Source organism: Pimephales promelas, chromosome 13, assembly GCF_988280905.1.
Source record: "Pimephales promelas chromosome 13, fPimPro1.hap1.1, whole genome shotgun sequence".
Classification (NCBI taxonomy): Eukaryota; Metazoa; Chordata; class Actinopteri; order Cypriniformes; family Leuciscidae; genus Pimephales; species Pimephales promelas.
The window spans coordinates 24,990,891-25,013,468 of record NC_142781.1 but is presented as its reverse complement, the minus strand read 5'-3'; the positions used below and the strand labels follow the sequence as shown (position 1 = coordinate 25,013,468).

At 38.2% G+C, this 22,578-nt stretch overlaps 1 protein-coding gene across 2 annotated transcripts in view; it reads left to right on the top strand.

The window, feature by feature from the left end:
* nbas (NBAS subunit of NRZ tethering complex) overlaps positions 1-14,739 on the top strand; it is a 153,234-nt gene extending 138,495 nt beyond the window's left edge. For both annotated transcript variants that reach the window (XM_039692017.2, XM_039692016.2), the window contains exon 52: positions 13,831-14,739. In XM_039692017.2, coding sequence (XP_039547951.2) covers positions 13,831-14,097 — 267 coding nt within the window. In that variant the 3' untranslated portion in view covers positions 14,098-14,739. The remainder of the gene's footprint in view (positions 1-13,830) is intronic.
* The last annotated feature ends 7,839 nt before the right edge of the window (positions 14,740-22,578 follow it).

Genomic DNA, 22,578 nt, shown 5'->3' with positions numbered 1-22,578 from the left:
ACCCACCAAGTCACCGTGTAACGATGAGGACCATGCCAGCTCAGTTACTATTGCATTTAACCCTTTGATGCTCTTTGGTAACTTTTGGACGAAAAATACATTTTGAATGTTTAAAAAATTATAACTTCAATGAATGGAATTTACAGAAAATAAGCGAAATTCTACCAAAACTTGGCTGTGTGCACTTGCATATCTCTCGGAAGGATCTCACTGATCAGAATGAGTGATGGAAGTTTGTTTTTAACAATCTCCCTTATCATAGCCTGATCATAGAGCACAGCTTGAACTGCTATGCTACCACCACAGCTCACCGCAATGCTGTTAGGGTTCACCTAAAAATTCATCAGAACCCAAAAACTGACTAGGGAACTGACTGGATAAGCTGGGTCTCAGAAGGATCAATTAGAGCTTGCATTCTCACTGACTCTAGATCAGATAAAGCCATGAAACTGAGAGAAGCTCACTTAAAATGAGGGTAATCTCCTTCTCTCGGGGGCTGGGGCAGGGGTGATGTTCTTTCATCTACAAACCTGGCAGAGAGATGGTGAAAAGCCAGAAAGAAAGGAATATGTGGATTTGGGTATGTTGTCGGCTTTTTTTTTTTTTTTTTTGGCAACAAGGTGTGTGTTTGTTATTGTGGTTGTTAGCAATTATTGTGCAGTTATATTCTTAGGATTTTTTTTTTTTTTTTTGCAAATGCAATGAAATTAGCATTTTTTTTTATGTTTCTTTACAGTGCAGTGGTGCATTATGAAGTAATCAATAGCACTCAAGGTTTCACTTTTTTGCCATTTATTTATTTATTTATGTGTATATACGATTTAGTATTATTTGACTGCTATAGTATGGACTGCCTTAATATAATAAACCAAAGTGAAGAATTTGGGACAGATATATATTACTAGTACATAATGTTTTGCGACAATGATGTTTTACTATAATATAATATTCAGGTTTTCTGGCTCCCAACAAACAATAGTATGAATGGAAAGACTAAGATTAAAGTGGGCCCTATAGAAATATTTGAAGCATTTGTTAATATTTAAAATATTACTTTTACCTTTTTTGTTTTAAATATTGATAATACTAAAGTAGACTCCCAAAAAAATATTTTTAATGTTTATAGATAGGAAAAAATATTACTTAAAGTTTTACTAAGACCAAAGGGGTCCCCCAAAAGAAATATTAAAAATATGTATGCAAAGAATTAAAGATATTATAAGGACCAAACTGTTTTTTATATAAAATATTGTTTATCATTCTATTTTGAGCATTATTAGTTTGCAAATCCTTATTTATTATACAATTTTTTTTTTGTAATATTTGATAGATGTACCATTAATGACATTTGTATGACAATTAATTAATCAAACTAAATCTCATTTGTATTTCTTGTGTCTGTATTTTAACCAGTAAGTATATCATGTTGTAATCCATCAACTCAATCTTTTTTTCGGATTCAGTCGGAGAGAGTTTGCTTCACATGGGCAGTCCCCTCTGAACGCTCAAGACATTGATTTATTTAGTAACCCTTCTGCCATACTCCAACATCCACACACTGTGTACACACACACACGGACACGGACACACACTGTGTCCTCGTTTCCCCTTCCAAACTGTTGCTTATGAATGCTTGACATTTTGCCGCATTCTCGGAAGATCAGTTCCAGCTGTCGTTATGTTCTGGCAAGCTTAAAACCACTGCCGATGTTCAACCACATTAACTTAACTGAATAATTAATTCAGACAAAATCTTAATTCTTCTCAACCCTTTTTCCGATTGTGTTGCTTTGCGTGTTTGAGCAAGGACCTCCAGCCAGTGGTGTCATTACACAGGAACAAGTGGCAGCATGTGTCATCTTCACAAAAGTAATCAAGTATCATTCATCTTTGACTCCTCCAGCTCAGTCTTCTGCAGGCGTCTTTGGGCACACCTCACCACCGGTTATTCCTTTTTCCTCACCAATTATTTCTGAATAGACTCATCAGTGCCATTCAATTGGCTTTCTGTACCGAGAGCAATTACATACCGCCCGCTCTGTCTTTGTTTGTATTGGACGATCTGATGTGCATTGTTCCTGCTCGTAATAAGCGTGTGTTTTATAATGGACTTATTGCTCCAGAATATAAATCATGTTGAATAAGCATGGCTTTTATTATTCCCTGTGATGAGGTTGTTTTTTTATGGAGATTATTTTGTTTAATTAAGAACAACAGTCAAAAATAAGAGGGAAATTATGAAGTGATTATGTAGGTTATTGTGTTGTTTTATTATATAATTTTTCTTCAATAATTGAGGGGTCCGTTATTAATTTTGCTAGTCATGTGCTGCATGTATCTATTTGTTTATGTGACAATGTCAGTCATGTCATTGAAATATCTTGTAAAGCATTCGCACAGATAGCGCCGTTTAACGGACAAAACAAAAGCTTCAAATATAGCTGCAAGTAATAACTAAGGGACAAAAAGCACAAAAAATAAGTTAGGCAAGAATAGCTGGGAGCATTAGACCAACTTCAACAATACATAATTGAACATTTTTAGAACGTTTTAGCCAAAATGGGTGAAAATCATAAATAGAATCACTTGAAATGTGATTTAATTGCTTATTACCTTTGACCAATAGGTGGACAGATTGATGTCATGGGGTCAGTGTGAGGTGGCAATGACACTCAAAGTTTGATCTCAATGTGCCAAGGCGTTGCAGAGATATAGCCTCAGAAACAGCTTGGCATCATGCCATCAATTTCATTGATGCGTTACTCGAGAACGGTTTGTACGATCAACAATCTTTTAATATATTTTTGGGTTTTGCCAACATAGGCGGAAAATGATCTGAGCCGTTTTTTGTGAAAAAATAATCATATTTGGACCAGATGTTTCGAATGAGTTTAAAAAAAAAATTGGTTTTCAAAGAAATTCAAAATGTATGACAGCAATTTCGACCAATTATGGCATAATTGGTACGATAGGCTGTTAGCCTTTTTTAAAAAATTTCATTATAATCTTTGACCACAAAGTGGGGCTGACACATTCCGAGTTTCGTGACGATGCGCTAATGTGTTCGTATTTTTATATGACAAAATTCTTTCATTATTTAATTTCATTTGACTCGTTATGCTGCAAGTTTTAACTCAGATAATACATTTTTCATATCTGAGTGCCTGAGTTTTAGGTCATGCTTGTGATGACATGTACCAAGATGTGTCTCAATATGCTAAAGCGTTGTCGAGATATAGCCTTGAATCCATCTTGACATGCTCTTTTTCAAATCCGTTCTGGCATTTGGCTTTGGTTGGCTTTATCAAAAAGCTTTCAAAAACTATTTTCCAGCACGGTCTGCAAATGATCTGAGCCAATATTGGTGATAATAGGACTTTGAGTTCGAAAAAGTTGGAAAAAATGTCATGATGAAAAATTAGTTTAAAAGTTATTAGCATAAACTTAAGTGCTACCTTGGATAGTCAGAGAGAGAGCATATGTAAGAGGCTCCAAATTTGCTATGGTTAATGTTCTCAATGTCCATAGACTTGAATGCGAGAAGAAGAAAAAAAGGCAGAAGAATACTAACATATATAATCTGTTTCTATGCACCTTCTGTGCTGGCCTCAAAGCGAGTTGTGAATTGGCATGGCTCTAGCATCAACAGTGCGGATATCAGAACTGGTCAGACTGTGAAGGTTTGACCCTATAGCTGTAAGGAGTCCACTATTAAGACAATCACTCCTTCATTTTCTTCTCTGCAGGAGTTGGCTCGCTCCATTGTGTAGATAGACCTGGTCTTTTCAAGAAATCACAGTTCAGGAAATGTGAATGAATGGGCTGTAATGTGAAGTAAGAGGACATGAAAGAAAGGGAAAGTAGTCGACAGTACTGCCGAATGACTTCGGTATAGGTGATATTTTTAAAGTGGTCATTCTTTTCTTCTTTCAATCTCCGGGCATGCCAACATTCAGCAAAATCTCTCAGCAGCTATTTTGCTAGAAAATTGTAGGCGCTTCAACACTTGCACCTTTATATTTCTTTAGTTTTCAGTCCATTTCCCCTACTTTAGAACAATTTGTGACTAAAAAACTGTGTTTTTGTCATTATTGATTTAGGAAAATTCTGTCGACTCAGCACAGGTATAAGGGTAGCCTATTATTTAGATATCTTGTGGTATCTATCTATTCTCAGGTTGCCTATAGACCATACATTGTTCTATCATTTATAGGATTTTACCATATTTGACAAATTTAAAAGATTTAAAAATGAAGATTTATCCTTTTAAGGTATATACACAACCATTCGAAAATTTGGGGTAGGTTAGGTAAGATTATTTTTTGAAAATTAATTATTCTTTTTATTCTGCTAGGTGATAAATTACTGCACAAAAAGTAACAGTAAAGACATATATTATTATGAAAGATGTTTTATTTCAAATAAATGCTGTTCTTTTCAACATTCTATTCATCAAAAAATATATCATGGTTGGTTTCATCAAAGAATTATAAAAAAAAAACGTATCAAGGTTTCCACAAATATACAAAGCAGCATGACTTTGATAATAAAAATTGAGCACTAAATCAGCATATCAGAATGATTTGTGAAGGATCATGTGACGGAAGTATTGAGAAATGATACTGAAAATTCTGGTTTTCCTAATGTAATGAAAAAGAATATTGTAATAATATTTCAGAATATTGCAGTTTTTACTGTATTTTTGATCAAATAAATGCAGCCTTGGAAAGCATATGGGACTTTTAAAAAACATTATAAAATGTTACAGACCCCAACATTTTGAATGGTAGTACGTATATTTACTTCAGCAACATTACCATTGTAACGAGATTTTAATAGGAATTAGAAGTAAATAAGAAATAATAAATAGAAATTTGTTTAAATTTAGTTAATGCATTAGGTATCATTAACTATAAACAATACCTTTTTCATGATATTCATGAAACAGTTCATTGTGAATCCATGTTTGTTCATAATACATCAACAGATGCTAATACATTGTATTAGAGTTTATAGAAATAAACATTCTAGTTTAATAATTGCTGTTAAATGACTGATGCTTGGTAATTCACAGAGAGCAAGTCCAAGAGACTGCAACTCAGTGCTTGGCAGGACTAAAAAAAAGCTTTTGCTACATAATGTTCCTGTAAGATTAATGTCCAATTAAAATATCATGTGATGCACGTATAATATGGATAGGATTGGGGACGGGGTTAGAGATCAGGGGTGGAAATGGGTAGGATTGGGGGAGGGCTTAGGGACCAGGGATGGAGATAGGTAGGATTGGGGGTAGGGTTAGAGATCAGGGGGCGGAGATGGTTGGGTTTTAGGTATATGTGTCTAAAACATGAAATCCAGGGGGAGGAGTTGGATTCAGATCCATCTCCTCCCCCTGGATTTCGTGTTCTGCAGTAAGGACCATCTCCATAAATACACTGATTCTAGTAGGGTGATCTTTCAGTCTCTGAGTGTGAATCTCTTTTCTACCTCCACTCAGTTTTACGTTTTCTGATTTACATCTTATTAGATTGTTGCTGAACTCCAATATGTGGGTAATAGTGTGTGGTTATATATTTCTCCTCCACCACCTCTGTAAAAAATAAAACCACTTGGTGTATTCAGGAGGGCCGCTCTGAGACTGGAAACTTCAGAGATGCAGCGGTGTTTTGGACCTGCTCCTCGTTCCACTCTGTCCTGATGCAAACCAGCTTTATGATTTAAATGATAAAAGAAAAGCCAAGCATGCATCATTTATGAGATGGCAAACACCCTCCGTTATTCAAATTAAAACTGCACTGCAACTGAGAACCAGCACAAAAAGAAAAAAAACATCCATTTTCAACAAGCTCTTCCCCCATTCCATGTGTGCATTAGCAGATATTAGTGAACATTATGCAGATTTGTAAATAGACTGTGCTAATGTGCTTTTTTTTATTTGTGTGTGAACCAAATGTCCAAACAAGTCTGAAATCACTTACCAACAGTCACCACAACAAATGCCTTAAAGGGTTAGTTAACCCCAAAATGAAAATTATGTCGTTAATGACTCACCCTCATGTCGTTCCGAGCCCGTAAGACCTTCATCTTACGTGAGCAGCATCACTGAATACGGATTGACAACAGAACCGGAAGAGAATACAATGCTGAATAAAGTCATAGTTTTTTTTTTTTTAACCAAAACGTATTTTCAATGCTTCAAAACATTCTAACTAACCCACTGGTATCACATGGACTACTTTGATGATGTTTTTATTTCCTTTCTGGACAAGGAAAGTATACCGAACATATTTTCAATGGAGGGACAGAAAACTCTCGGACTCAATCTAAAATATCTTAAACTGTGTTCTGAAGGTGAACTGAGGTCTTACGGGCTTGGAACGACATGAGGGTGAGTCATTAATGGCATAATTTTCATTTTTGGGGTAACTAACTTACTAAACAACTAAATAAATAATGTCTTAATTAAAGTTAATAGAAAATATCATTTGATCAATATAAAAACAGTAGCATGATTGAAAAACAAACATGTTAATCTCGCTCAGATACAGTCTCAAAAACACACATGCAACCAGATTGGCACATACACACGGATGTAAACGACAGACACCCCTAGAGAGCACAGGCATTTTATTCTGGATCGATTGGTTTACCTTTATCTGGGATTTTATACGATTATGGTCTGAAATATTTATGGCTGTGTGTGTGCGCGCATGTGTTTCTGGCTTCCAGTGTGATCAAAGTCGCTTCATTAACCTCACCGCTGGCACCTTTAAAGGACATTTCCCCATAACAAATATCAAAACATTTCATTTTCATTTGTTGGCAGCAATTGATGTTTGACCACTGATTGTTGTGCAGCAATATATTCAGTCTCAATCAAATATTGTTTGTTCAGCTTGACAAGTTCACTTTTGGCATTTTCAAAGGCAGAGTTTACTTTAAGTTTACTTGCGCTTTCTTGGCTTCCTTTCTTCTGCAGAAAATATATAGAAAGAGATATTTTGAAGAATTTAAAAACAGAGTGTCCAAACAGCATTGGATCCCATTGACTTTAATACATTTTTTTTTCTTTTCTCTTCTATCTTGATATGTGTTCTGATAAAGAGAAAACGCCTTACAGATTTGGAATGACTTGAGGGTGAATAAATAAATAATATAAATAATTTTCACTATTGCGTATTAATTAATTAGTATTAATTATTTACAATTTACACTAAATTATTATTAATAATATTTTTAAAATAGTGTTATCATTTTCTTTGTTATTCTTTTTAATACCATTTTTAGATAAAAATATATTCTAAAATAAAAATATTTTTATTAATAAAATGATGATGATTATATCATTACACTTTTCTTCTTCTATTTAAAGTACAATATGTAGGATTTTTGCTGTAAAATATCCAAAAACCCCTAAGCCAATCTTATAATTTTTTGTTTAGTTGATTACTTACAATATCCCCAATGTTTCCAACTATTTGTAAATTGTGAAAAAATTGCTATTTTGACCAAGGAAATGGGACGTGTGAGCAGGGGTGAGGAGTCGCCAGTCAACGGTGCCATATCCACGTTACCCTCGGTTTCCGCTCGTACTGCCATAGTAACCATGGCGACAGACGTGGACAACTGGGTTATGCTTATGCAGGACGCTCACGCTGTTGTTGTTTGGTTCAAACATTCTGGACCATGGCAAGCAGACTTTGAGACAAAAAGAGGACTAGAACGAAGATCAAAATCTTTCGAAATGCCGAGAGCTTCATGTCCGCGACTAACTTCGACTTGACAGAGACGCGAGTGTTGCAAGTACTTTATTAAACAGGTGAACAAATGTACATAAAACTAATCAATGTTATTCAGTTCAATATGATGAAATGTTAAAATATGATCTGTATGTTATTCTAATGTTGATCTAGCTTACTGTTAGTCTCATATAGCCAACTAACAACCTAACAACATTAAATACACTCAAATGCCGTTTAATGTGATAGTGTAACTGTTAGAACAAGTGAAACACGGCTGCTTTTCGCGTTGCGTGTGGCGCTAGATCTGTCTCATTAGCAATCGCGCCCTGCTTCACACCACAGTCATGTTAAAAATATCACTGTATTCACTCATCCAAAAAAAAATTCATCAGCTTGACTACAAGATCCAGAATTCCGCATGATGAAGATTAGCGACCCCTGGTGGCCAAAAATTACATACTGTACGTTTAAATAAAATACACGTTATTATTATCATTATTAATAATAATTAAAAAAGTATGGATATTATTCGGATATTTGTCATTCTTTAGTAAAAATGTAAGATAAAATATATGCTAAAATAAATTATATAATTATTAAGAAGATGATGATAGTTATTCTGTTATTCTTCAGTCTTTAATGAATTTGTATTAGATTTAATATAATAATAATTAATATTTTATTTATTAATATAGCACAAAGAGAAGGGTCTCCAGAGGAAATCTGCACTGTAGCAGTGTATGGCAGTGACAAGATAGCATTTGTTCAGATGGACCTCATGCTCTTAGTGCAGGGGGGCGACTGAAGAAAGTGCTACAGCAAAAAAAAAAATAGTTTGTTCCATATAATGCTGTATTGTTTCCAGCTGTAGTAGTTCAATAAGCACTGCTCATGAAGTATATATTAATAATGCAACACCAAATATTTGAAGAATTGCCACGAAAAAAGGTGGAGATACATGTCTGCTCTGACACCTGTAGCTGAATATAGTATACGCTGTGATGTAATCTGTATGTTGTCTCCTCGTTCTGTTCATTTGTCTGTCCTGATGAGAGGAATTTCACAGATCTGCTGTCTTCATTCTCACTTATACCAAAAACTCCTGACTGGCCTGTATTCTGTCATCTATCCATTCATCCTACATGCATTGATCCATCCATCCCTTATTCTTTCCTTACATCCTCCTTTAATTAATTTATTCTTTTGTCACTTCATTCCTTCCTCCTAAAGTAGAAAACTGCAGATCAAATATATTTTTACTTGTCAAAACAACAGAGATCATTAATTATCTTTGTTTTTGAATTTGGTAAACTATGGAAAATATTGTCAACATTGGAAAATTGCTCATGACTGGTCTGTGTGTTCGTATATATAAATGTTTTATCTTGTTTGTTTCGGGTTTTATCTCTCCTCACATTCAATTTTAAAACATTAAGTACTTTTTCTGCAAAATATCAACTTTATTTGTAGTGCACATTTACAGCACTCCGGGTAGTTAAAATTCATTTTGGCTTGTTGTTTATAATTAATGTTGCTTATGAAGAATGCAATTTGCAGTTTTCATTCTTGTTCTGTGTATGATTAAATTTAAATGTTTGTTTTGTTTTTTGTTTTTTTGTAGTGAGGGCAACTAAAATACATGTATACTGAGAATATTTGTAAACGTTTTGTTTTATTTACTGGTATTTTACAACTTAACCGTTTTTTTTTTTGTTTTGTTTTTTTTTCAATGGAATTTTGACATCTTGAAAATACGGTTTATGAGCCTTTAAATATGGAGAGAAAGACTCTCTCTCTCTCATTTGTCACCTTGCAATGATCAGAAATGGAGTTCCAATCAAGGAGAACGAGGGATTGCTCTCGTCTATCTGTTGGAAGGAGGTGATGAGTAGAATATCTTAACAGCACATTACTGCTCTTTCATATTCACGTCTTCATTCTTTTCGAATGATGAAAAATTGTAATGATTTTTCACAAGCCACATCATTTTTATCATCAGCATGCATTTGAAACATTATAGCGAACCCTGTGCCAGCTCTCTCTCTCTCTCTTTCTCTCCTCCGTCATGCTGTTTTTCTTTTTCTCTTTGTTTCTCTCCCTCTTTATGAAGTGGTTTCTACAGCTGGCCGATCTTTCTTCACAGTTCAGCGCTCGACATTTTAGCTCCAACTCTCTCCATGCTCTTCTTTTTTTCCCTTCATCCTCTTATTTTCCTCCCTCCCTCCTCCTCCTTTCTTCCTCTCTCAATTTCTCCAACACACTCTCTCTCTCTCTGTTTTGCACTCTCTCTCTCCCTCTCTCACACTCACTGCACTTGCTGTTCTTCGACCTTTTAGCTCCGTCTGTGCTGTCTCTGACGGCTCTCCACAGGCATCATGGCTGGAAAGAAGAAATAAGTGAAAAACTGCATGAGGCGTTGAGGGGGTGGTGGAGAAATTCACCCTCACACACACAACAAAAAGGAGTCAAAATAAGACTAAATATTTAAAAAAAGAAAAGGATAAATTGTCAAACTCTAGCTGATTATGCATTAGAAGGTTGTTTTCATTGCTGTGGTCTCAACATGTTGCACTCTTGGTAAAATGCCCCTTTGAGTCTGAATTGAGTGAACCATACGAGTTCTCTTGCAGCTCTATTGCTTGTGTGTTATGGATGATAAACCAGTGCAGATCCTTTGTACGGCAGAGGTCTTACAGACTGTTCCGAGAAGCTTGATTACCAACGTTAACCATGTCTGTGTAATTTACTCTCTCCAGAGGATGCTCATTTCAAACTTATTTACTTGTGCTAATAAAAGGACCAGTAATAATAGCTCAAGTATGGCACCCTAAAAAAGCGGTTTTACTTTCAGATGTAAAATCTGTATTAACCTCAAAATATTACTATATCCATTCTGAATAGTTTGTTTTTTTTTTCTGAAAATTGTGTTTATGAGGGAGTCACACATCTTTCTAATGCTATAAAATATAGGTAAGGGATATGAATAATCAGTCATTGTCAAAAATTAAAGCAACAGCAAAGCCAGTAAATAAATAGAGACCTGAAACATTGATTTGATTTGAAATTATTTTATTATAATTGACGAGAGACCAGAAGAGGGTCAAGACTATAACCATGGAAATGGTGCTTTCATGGTGTTGGTCTTGTCTTGGAATTGGGAGCATGTGGACCCTGACTCTGAGGCCCCGTCCACACTACTGCGTTTTCGTTTAAAAACGGAGACCTTTCGCTACGTTTGCACCTCCCGTCCAGACGAAAGCGGAGAAACGCTGCAGCTCCGTTTTGCGCTTTGAATTTCCGGAGGACGTTTTAGTGAAGACGGGACAAAACGGAGGACTTTAGAAACGCTGACACGGAGGCTCACGCTCGGCTCTATGATTGGGTGTAATCAGTCATGACGTGTCCTTCCCTGATTCGTCAGCCACTGTTTACACCGGCACGCGCATGCCGTGATCCGCGTCTTCAGTCGTTCTAATGGACGGAGATCAATTCTAATACGCAGATAAAACGCTGGTGTGGACGAAGATCGTATTCGTTTTAATTCTCCGTTTTTTAAACGAAAACGCAGTAGTGTGGACGGGGCCTGAGTCACTACTCTGGGTCTTCACTTAGACTCAAACACACTGGAGTGATACGAGGACAGTTGTAGATCATTTTGAACAGGGTCAATCACCCATGCCTCATGAATCATCCATCACACACACATGAATGATTAAAACCAGCTTTTAAATATCTGATCAGTGTAATGTGCTTCATGTATCCCATAGTTAATAATGAAAGTGGAATGGTTTCTCACAGAAACGCACACAGATGATAACAAGGTGTGAATGGTTAAAATATATTGTGTGTAATTGTGGTGTCCATATCCCTTCAACAGCTCTGATTACCTACCTTCTCTCTTTCTCTCTCGGTTACTCCACTCTTCCCTTTCATTTATAGACCTAAACGACAGATAGAAGGTATCCAGCACGTTTGTGATAAATGTAGTTACATCCGCCTGTGTATGTATGTGCATCTGTGTCAACCTTAACTCTTTCCATAGGCATTAGAAATCTTTGTGTGAGGTCAGAACAGTACATTTAAACTGCATTTTATATCCACTATTAACGTCACGTCACCTTTAATATGAGGACGCATGCACGCACGCAGTCAAAGGGCATCATATCTCTTGACTGGCGCTTGCCTTTAATCAAATTTAGCACATAATTGATTTTCCAGGGTGCTGACTCTTACAGTACCGCTCCTCTGTGTTCTCCACCTCTAAAGCCGGCAGTTGAATAATTTATGCTGAAAAGACGAGAGAGGTGCTCCTGGACTCTCTGAGCAGGCTGGGGGTCGCAGAAGGGGTGGGACATCTCTCTCTCTGAGCTCATTTATATCGCATGCGACCTCCTTCAGACATGCAAGTGCAACATGGCCACTAGATAACACAGATAAAGAGAATATACAGTGGTGTTCCCAGCCGGAAGGCAAGGCGTGAGTCTATGAGCTCTAATCTGAGGTGGAAAGATTTAGTCCGTTTATTAGTCGAACAACTTTACTACAGGGTTATTGGTTTGATATGGTGATTTTTTTTTTTTTTTTTACAGTGTTTTTTTGTAATATTGTCTCAGATGTGTACATAATAGAGTAGGTTTGTTTAATTAATTAATCATGGAAATGTGATATACATTGGAATATAATGATGCTTTTAGAACTCAAACTGTAAAGAGTTTTACAGTTTAATCGAAAATCCAAAGCTTCGTGCTCAAATTCGATTTTATAACAAAAAGAAATTAATGCTCCTATTTCTACAATTATCCACATTTGAATCATCAATACATTGTGCTTACATGGTTGACATTTTAAGATTTCATAGAATAGTTTGACATAAATTAGTAAAATATCTAGTAACAGGGTTGACGCAGTCGATTAGATTGTGTGATATTTTTGAAAGAAGCATTTTTGTGCTCGCTAAAGGGGCACACACCGGGATGAATATCTGCGTGCGTTATTCGCCAGTGTTTTCCAACGTGTTGCAACACCCAAGTGATTTTTGCTGACGCTGAGCGAGTGAACATGCAAATTCATTCCCTGACAATTGAGAATGAGAATGTGACGTCATGCAAGTTGCATTGTGGGAAGGCGTCGCCATCTTGGTAGGATATGCTATCAGTTGTCATGGTTACTTCGGCAGTGAGACTGAGAGCAATAGCAACAGAGAAAGAGAGCAGCTTGATATTTGTTTGCATTTTTGCGATAAGGTACAGTTTCTTGGGAATAAATGAAGAAGGGGGAAGTAAACGGAAAGAGGCTCTAATTGGGAAAGACTAAATAATAACACCAAAAAGTGTTGATTAGAGAAACTACTTGACATCAACAACATATTGACCCATACGACCTGCTACAGAATGGACGAAAGACCTGAAGCACTGCACTACCACCTTTCACATACCCTGACATAGTCAATTACCTGGTTTATGGTATCAGTGCTTAACGTTACTGCCTATGCAAGAGTTCACTGTGCACACTTACATTGGCGCCCTTTGTTCAGTCAGTCGCGTTAAACATGCGCTGCATTTATTTATTTTATCAAAAATATTGTGAAATATTATCATAGCTGAAAATAACATATATTTTCATTTGTAATTTATTACTGTAAAGGCAAAGCGGAATTTTCAGCATCATTACTCCAATCTTCAGTGTCACATGATCCTATATATATATATATATATATATATATATATATATAATGCATAATTTGAAATGTATGTATTTTCCAATTCAGCAAGAGAACGTTTTAAAAACGGGTGAAAACAAATTAGCAGTAATAAAGTAACAGGACTTTTGTTGTGTTGGGAAAATGTCCATATTACCACTTGGAAAAAGTAAAGAATATAACAATTACTTGTTTATATATGGTGGAAAATCCAATATTTTGTGTGGTGTTTGTGTGAAGTGGGAGGTTTGCTCGCACACAGATTGTTTGTCTCACTAAAGTGTTTATTGAAATTGATTTTTTTTTCCCCCACCCTCTTCTGGCTTGTTTCTCTCTCTGCTCTTTCTATCTCTTTGTCTTATATTTCTGTCTGTCTCTCTATCTCTGTAGGTGACTGAGGAGGTGTGTGACTCTGAGCTCCTGTCTTTGCTGTTGAATGCTGGGATGTTGATCAGTTGTGTGGACACAGCTCTGTATTCTTCACTGGTCTCTCACATGCTGGCTCAGGGAGTTTGGGATGTGGAGAAGGCCGCCCGTGACCTCCAACAGGCCGGCCACAGTGCTCAGGCCGGGTCCTTGCTCCTGTCCTACCGAGGATCACACCCAGGACAGTTGACCTTCAATACCGCCCTCGCTGTTATTAAAAAATGGCTTTGAGGAGTATGTGTGGGTACGGACTGACACGGAGGGGGTCATGTGTGTCCGTCTGTGTTTTGGAGACAAATCAGTCAACAAATTAAAGTTGTCAATCTGAATAAAATGGAATATTAAAGGAACATTGTCACCAAATCCAGATCACAAATATCAGTTATAATTAGCCTATTCAGACATTGTTGGTTTAGGATTCCTTCCCGTTGGCTAAAGACTCAAATCACCTTCCCTATTTCACTCTCGCTGTCGGTTTCTCTCTCCTGAGTGAAGCTCGGTGACACGGGTGTAATTACATTACTTTGGCTGTTTGGTCACGCTAGCCTGCACTAATAATCATTACAGCCCGGAGTCTGAATTGAAAACGTCGCATGTGTGCTGACAGAGTGTTTTGAACAAGGATGTATGTGCGGCTTCACAGTTGATAGTTTTCTCACACAACTTTTTGCTCTTTTCTTTTGTAGGGTTATTAATTATTTTTGAAGAAAACTGATTAGGCCTTCAGGCACACTCTCTCCGTGTGATTGTTTTAACGCGCACGCACGAACGTACTGCAACATGTGTTGGAAAATATGTGGATTTTAAGCAAATGTATCAGCAGTGCTCAATAAAAGAACATTTTGCTTTATCTCACAAAACCTGTTTTTTTATATAACAAGTTTGGTGTATCACAGATGAACACAACTTATATTCATTTTGAAGCATTGCCCGTAGAAAAAGCTGATGGTAGGCTATAAATGAACTAGACCACGTCACCATCACTAAGCTTCCGACAACTCTTTCAGTTTTTATCTAAAAACATTTTCCCTGAATGTTTGAGCTAGAATCGTTTATAAGAGCACAATTATAAGCATAATGAGGCATAATAAGCAAATATAAGCATCCCATTAAGCCAATTGTTAGCCACCACCTTTTTCAAGACACGTAACAGCTTTGCGGTTAAAAAAATCACGAGTTGAGTAACATTTTATTCTACAACATAAAATATTCAGACTGATCTCATGAAGTAGCGTGTGTATGACACGCCAATTCTTATTTCCATTTTTGGCGTGCTATCAACATGCATAATCACTTTTCAGCGTGTTTATGAACGCCGTTGACTTAACGTTATTACTGTATATATATATGACTTACCTAAACCTACCCGTCACTGGGGTTAATGGCATTTATGACTGTTTCCTTACCATCCTAGGGAAAAAAAAAAGATAGCTTCCCAGATGTAGATCTACATTTTGCTTCGTTTCGCTCGGACATTTGACGGCGTGTACTATGGGCTGAAATATGTGCCACCAGAAACTGAATTTGAACCATTTATATTTGAATGGCTAAACTTGAATAATTGCATTGAAAAACTGAATTTAAATCACATAATTTGAAATGGGCTCTATGCACGGCGGTATTTTTCTGGTGAAGGTTTAAGGATGCTCGATAACTTCAGCCGATCATAGAGTCCAATGCAATACCGAGAATTTATATTGAATTTTATACTCCATTGGTTATACTAATGAAACGTTAGTCACAAAAACGGATAAAACAGACACCCCTCTGGAAGGGGCTAGAGCCTCCATTTTTGCACTCAGGTCTAAGTCTCATGGCCCTCTATCAGAATCCAGAGTTTTGGGAAGATTGGAGAAACTTAATTTTTCCCCCGAAAAAAAAAACCGTAAGGGGTACCACTGTCGTTTTTTTTTCGGGACGAATTTTTGAGTTTCGATATCTCAGCTCTGGAAGGGGCTAGAGCCTCCATTTTTGCACTCAGGTCTAAGTCTCATGGCCCTCTATCAGAATCCAGAGTTTTGGGAAGATTGGAGAAACTTAATTTTTCCCCCGAAAAAAAAAACGTGAGGGGTACCACTGTCGTTTTTTTTGAGTTTCGATATCTCAGCTCTGGAAGGGGCTAGAGCCTCCATTTTTGCACTCAGGTCTAAGTCTCATGGCCCTCTATCAGAATCCAGGGTTTTGGGAAGATTGGAGAAACTTAATTTTCCTGAAAAAAAAAACGTAAGGGTACCACTGTCGTTTTTTTTTCGGGCCGAATTTTTGAGTTTCGATATCTCGGCTCTGGAAGGGGCTACAGCCTCCATTTTTGCACTCAGGTCTAAGTCTCATGGCCCTCTATCAGAATCCAGGGTTTTGGGAAGATTGGAGAAACTTAATTTTCCTGAAAAAAAAAACGTAAGGGGTACCACTGTCGTTTTTTTTTCGGGCCGAATTTTTGAGTTTCGATATCTCGGCTCTGGAAGGGGCTACAGCCTCCATTTTTGCACTCAGGTCTAAGTCTCATGGCCCTCTATCAGAATCCAGAGTTTTGGGAAGATTGGAGAAACTTAATTTTTCGCCCAAAAAAAAAAACGTAAGGGGTACCACTGTCGTTTTTTTTTTCGGGCCGAATTTTTGAGTTTCGATATCTCAGCTCTGGAAGGGGCTAGAGCCTCCATTTTTGCACTCAGGTCTAAGTCTCATGGCCCTCTATCAGAATCCAGAGTTTTGGGAAGATTGGAGAAACTTAATTTTTCGCCCAAAAAAAAAACGTAAGGGGTACCACTGTCGTTTTTTTTTCGGGACGAATTTTTGAGTTTCGATATCTCAGCTCTGGAAGGGGCTAGAGCCTCCATTTTTGCACTCAGGTCTAAGTCTCATGGCCCTCTATCAGAATCCAGAGTTTTGGGAAGATTGGAGAAACGTAATTTTTCGCCCAAAAAAAAAAAACGTAAGGGGTACCACTGTCGTTTTTTTTTCGGGACGAATTTTTGAGTTTCGATATTTCAGCTCTGGAAGGGGCTAGAGCCTCCATTTTTGCACTCAGGTCTAAGTCTCATGGCCCTCTATCAGAATCCAGAGTTTTGGGAAGATTGGAGAAACTTAATTTTTCACCCGAAAAAAAAAACGTAAGGGGTACCACTGTCGTTTTTTTTTCGGGACGAATTTTTGAGTTTCGATATCTCAGCTCTGGAAGGGGCTAGAGCCTCCATTTTTGCACTCAGGTCTAAGTCTCATGGCCCTCTATCAGAATCCAGAGTTTTGGGAAGATTGGAGAAACTTAATTTTTCACCCGAAAAAAAAAAACGTAAGGGGTACCACTGTCATTTTTTTTTCGGGACGAATTTTTGAGTTTCGATATCTCAGCTCTGGAAGGGGCTAGAGCCTCCATTTTTGCACTCAGGTCTAAGTCTCATGGCCCTCTATCAGAATCCAGAGTTTTGGGAAGATTGGAGAAACGTAATTTTTCGCCCAAAAAAAAAAAACGTAAGGGGTACCACTGTCGTTTTTTTTTCGGGACGAATTTTTGAGTTTCGATATTTCAGCTCTGGAAGGGGCTAGAGCCTCCATTTTTGCACTCAGGTCTAAGTCTCATGGCCCTCTATCAGAATCCAGAGTTTTGGGAAGATTGGAGAAACTTAATTTTTCACCCGAAAAAAAAAACGTAAGGGGTACCACTGTCGTTTTTTTTTCGGGACGAATTTTTGAGTTTCGATATCTCAGCTCTGGAAGGGGCTAGAGCCTCCATTTTTGCACTCAGGTCTAAGTCTCATGGCCCTCTATCAGAATCCAGAGTTTTGGGAAGATTGGAGAAACTTAATTTTTCCCCCGAAAAAAAAAACGTAAGGGGTACCACTGTCGTTTTTTTTTTCGGGACGAATTTTTGAGTTTCGATATCTCAGCTCTGGAAGGGGCTAGAGCCTCCATTTTTGCACTCAGGTCTAAGTCTCATGGCCCTCTATCAGAATCCAGGGTTTTGGGAAGATTGGAGAAACTTAATTTTTCCCCCGAAAAAAAAAACGTAAGGGTACCACTGTCGTTTTTTTTTCGGGCCGAATTTTTGAGTTTCGATATCTCGGCTCTGGAAGGGGCTACAGCCTCCATTTTTGCACTCAGGTCTAAGTCTCATGGCCCTCTATCAGAATCCAGAGTTTTGGGAAGATTGGAGAAACTTAATTTTTCGCCCAAAAAAAAAAACGTAAGGGGTACCACTGTCGTTTTTTTTTTCGGGCCGAATTTTTGAGTTTCGATATCTCAGCTCTGGAAGGGGCTAGAGCCTCCATTTTTGCACTCAGGTCTAAGTCTCATGGCCCTCTATCAGAATCCAGAGTTTTGGGAAGATTGGAGAAACTTAATTTTTCGCCCAAAAAAAAAAAACGTAAGGGGTACCACTGTCGTTTTTTTTTCGGGACGAATTTTTGAGTTTCGATATCTCAGCTCTGGAAGGGGCTAGAGCCTCCATTTTTGCACTCAGGTCTAAGTCTCATGGCCCTCTATCAGAATCCAGAGTTTTGGGAAGATTGGAGAAACTTAATTTTTCACCCGAAAAAAAAAAACGTAAGGGGTACCACTGTCATTTTTTTTTCGGGACGAATTTTTGAGTTTCGATATCTCAGCTCTGGAAGGGGCTAGAGCCTCCATTTTTGCACTCAGGTCTAAGTCTCATGGCCCTCTATCAGAATCCAGAGTTTTGGGAAGATTGGAGAAACTTAATTTTTCACCCGAAAAAAAAAACGTAAGGGGTACCACTGTCGTTTTTTTTTGTGCCGAATTTTTGAGTTTCGATATCTCAGCTCTGGAAGGGGCTAGAGCCTCCATTTTTGCACTCAGGTCTAAGTCTCATGGCCCTCTATCAGAATCCAGAGTTTTGGGAAGATTGGAGAAACTTAATTTTTCCCCGAAAAAAAAAAAAGGAAGGGGTACCACTGTCGTTTTTTTTTCGGGCCGAATTTTTGAGTTTCGATATCTCAGCTCTGGAAGGGGCTACAGCCTCCATTTTTGCACTCAGGTCTAAGTCTCATGGCCCTCTATCAGAATCCAGAGTTTTGGGAAGATTGGAGAAACTTAATTTTTCGCCCAAAAAAAAAAAACGTAAGGGGTACCACTGTCGTTTTTTTTTCGGGCCGAATTTTTGAGTTTCGATATCTCAGCTCTGGAAGGGGCTAGAGCCTCCATTTTTGCACTCAGGTCTAAGTCTCATGGCCCTCTATCAGAATCCAGGGTTTTGGGAAGATTGGAGAAACTTAATTTTTCCCCCGAAAAAAACAACGTAAGGGTACCACTGTCGTTTTTTTTTCGGGCCGAATTTTTGAGTTTCGATATCTCGGCTCTGGAAGGGGCTACAGCCTCCATTTTTGCACTCAGGTCTAAGTCTCATGGCCCTCTATCAGAATCCAGAGTTTTGGGAAGATTGGAGAAACTTAATTTTTCGCCCAAAAAAAAAAACGTAAGGGGTACCACTGTCGTTTTTTTTTTCGGGCCGAATTTTTGAGTTTCGATATCTCAGCTCTGGAAGGGGCTAGAGCCTCCATTTTTGCACTCAGGTCTAAGTCTCATGGCCCTCTATCAGAATCCAGAGTTTTGGGAAGATTGGAGAAACTTAATTTTTCGCCCAAAAAAAAAAACGTAAGGGGTACCACTGTCGTTTTTTTTTCGGGACGAATTTTTGAGTTTCGATATCTCAGCTCTGGAAGGGGCTAGAGCCTCCATTTTTGCACTCAGGTCTAAGTCTCATGGCCCTCTATCAGAATCCAGAGTTTTGGGAAGATTGGAGAAACTTAATTTTTCACCCGAAAAAAAAAACGTAAGGGGTACCACTGTCATTTTTTTTTCGGGACGAATTTTTGAGTTTCGATATCTCAGCTCTGGAAGGGGCTAGAGCCTCCATTTTTGCACTCAGGTCTAAGTCTCATGGCCCTCTATCAGAATCCAGAGTTTTGGGAAGATTGGAGAAACGTAATTTTTCGCCCAAAAAAAAAAAACGTAAGGGGTACCACTGTCGTTTTTTTTTCGGGACGAATTTTTGAGTTTCGATATTTCAGCTCTGGAAGGGGCTAGAGCCTCCATTTTTGCACTCAGGTCTAAGTCTCATGGCCCTCTATCAGAATCCAGAGTTTTGGGAAGATTGGAGAAACTTAATTTTTCACCCGAAAAAAAAAACGTAAGGGGTACCACTGTCGTTTTTTTTTCGGGACGAATTTTTGAGTTTCGATATCTCAGCTCTGGAAGGGGCTAGAGCCTCCATTTTTGCACTCAGGTCTAAGTCTCATGGCCCTCTATCAGAATCCAGAGTTTTGGGAAGATTGGAGAAACTTAATTTTTCACCCGAAAAAAAAAAACGTAAGGGGTACCACTGTCATTTTTTTTTCGGGACGAATTTTTGAGTTTCGATATCTCAGCTCTGGAAGGGGCTAGAGCCTCCATTTTTGCACTCAGGTCTAAGTCTCATGGCCCTCTATCAGAATCCAGAGTTTTGGGAAGATTGGAGAAACTTAATTTTTCGCCCAAAAAAAAAAAACGTAAGGGGTACCACTGTCGTTTTTTTTTCGGGACGAATTTTTGAGTTTCGATATTTCAGCTCTGGAAGGGGCTAGAGCCTCCATTTTTGCACTCAGGTCTAAGTCTCATGGCCCTCTATCAGAATCCAGAGTTTTGGGAAGATTGGAGAAACTTAATTTTTCACCCGAAAAAAAAAAACGTAAGGGGTACCACTGTCGTTTTTTTTTCGGGACGAATTTTTGAGTTTCGATATCTCAGCTCTGGAAGGGGCTAGAGCCTCCATTTTTGCACTCAGGTCTAAGTCTCATGGCCCTCTATCAGAATCCAGAGTTTTGGGAAGATTGGAGAAACTTAATTTTTCGCCCAAAAAAAAAAACGTAAGGGGTACCACTGTCGTTTTTTTTTCGGGACGAATTTTTGAGTTTCGATATCTCAGCTCTGGAAGGGGCTAGAGCCTCCATTTTTGCACTCAGGTCTAAGTCTCATGGCCCTCTATCAGAATCCAGAGTTTTGGGAAGATTGGAGAAACTTAATTTTTCACCCGAAAAAAAAAACGTAAGGGGTACCACTGTCATTTTTTTTTCGGGACGAATTTTTGAGTTTCGATATCTCAGCTCTGGAAGGGGCTAGAGCCTCCATTTTTGCACTCAGGTCTAAGTCTCATGGCCCTCTATCAGAATCCAGAGTTTTGGGAAGATTGGAGAAACGTAATTTTTCGCCCAAAAAAAAAAAACGTAAGGGGTACCACTGTCGTTTTTTTTTCGGGACGAATTTTTGAGTTTCGATATTTCAGCTCTGGAAGGGGCTAGAGCCTCCATTTTTGCACTCAGGTCTAAGTCTCATGGCCCTCTATCAGAATCCAGAGTTTTGGGAAGATTGGAGAAACTTAATTTTTCACCCGAAAAAAAAAACGTAAGGGGTACCACTGTCGTTTTTTTTTCGGGACGAATTTTTGAGTTTCGATATCTCAGCTCTGGAAGGGGCTAGAGCCTCCATTTTTGCACTCAGGTCTAAGTCTCATGGCCCTCTATCAGAATCCAGAGTTTTGGGAAGATTGGAGAAACTTAATTTTTCACCCGAAAAAAAAAAACGTAAGGGGTACCACTGTCATTTTTTTTTCGGGACGAATTTTTGAGTTTCGATATCTCAGCTCTGGAAGGGGCTAGAGCCTCCATTTTTGCACTCAGGTCTAAGTCTCATGGCCCTCTATCAGAATCCAGAGTTTTGGGAAGATTGGAGAAACTTAATTTTTCGCCCAAAAAAAAAAAACGTAAGGGGTACCACTGTCGTTTTTTTTTCGGGACGAATTTTTGAGTTTCGATATTTCAGCTCTGGAAGGGGCTAGAGCCTCCATTTTTGCACTCAGGTCTAAGTCTCATGGCCCTCTATCAGAATCCAGAGTTTTGGGAAGATTGGAGAAACTTAATTTTTCACCCGAAAAAAAAAAACGTAAGGGGTACCACTGTCGTTTTTTTTTCGGGACGAATTTTTGAGTTTCGATATCTCAGCTCTGGAAGGGGCTAGAGCCTCCATTTTTGCACTCAGGTCTAAGTCTCATGGCCCTCTATCAGAATCCAGAGTTTTGGGAAGATTGGAGAAACTTAATTTTTCCCCCGAAAAAAAAAACGTAAGGGGTACCACTGTCGTTTTTTTTTCGGGCCGAATTTTTGAGTTTCGATATCTCGGCTCTGGAAGGGGCTACAGCCTCCATTTTTGCACTCAGGTCTAAGTCTCATGGCCCTCTATCAGAATCCAGAGTTTTGGGAAGATTGGAGAAACTTAATTTTTCGCCCAAAAAAAAAAACGTAAGGGGTACCACTGTCGTTTTTTTTTTCGGGCCGAATTTTTGAGTTTCGATATCTCAGCTCTGGAAGGGGCTAGAGCCTCCATTTTTGCACTCAGGTCTAAGTCTCATGGCCCTCTATCAGAATCCAGAGTTTTGGGAAGATTGGAGAAACTTAATTTTTCGCCCAAAAAAAAAAAACGTAAGGGGTACCACTGTCGTTTTTTTTTCGGGACGAATTTTTGAGTTTCGATATCTCAGCTCTGGAAGGGGCTAGAGCCTCCATTTTTGCACTCAGGTCTAAGTCTCATGGCCCTCTATCAGAATCCAGAGTTTTGGGAAGATTGGAGAAACTTAATTTTTCACCCGAAAAAAAAAAACGTAAGGGGTACCACTGTCATTTTTTTTTCGGGACGAATTTTTGAGTTTCGATATCTCAGCTCTGGAAG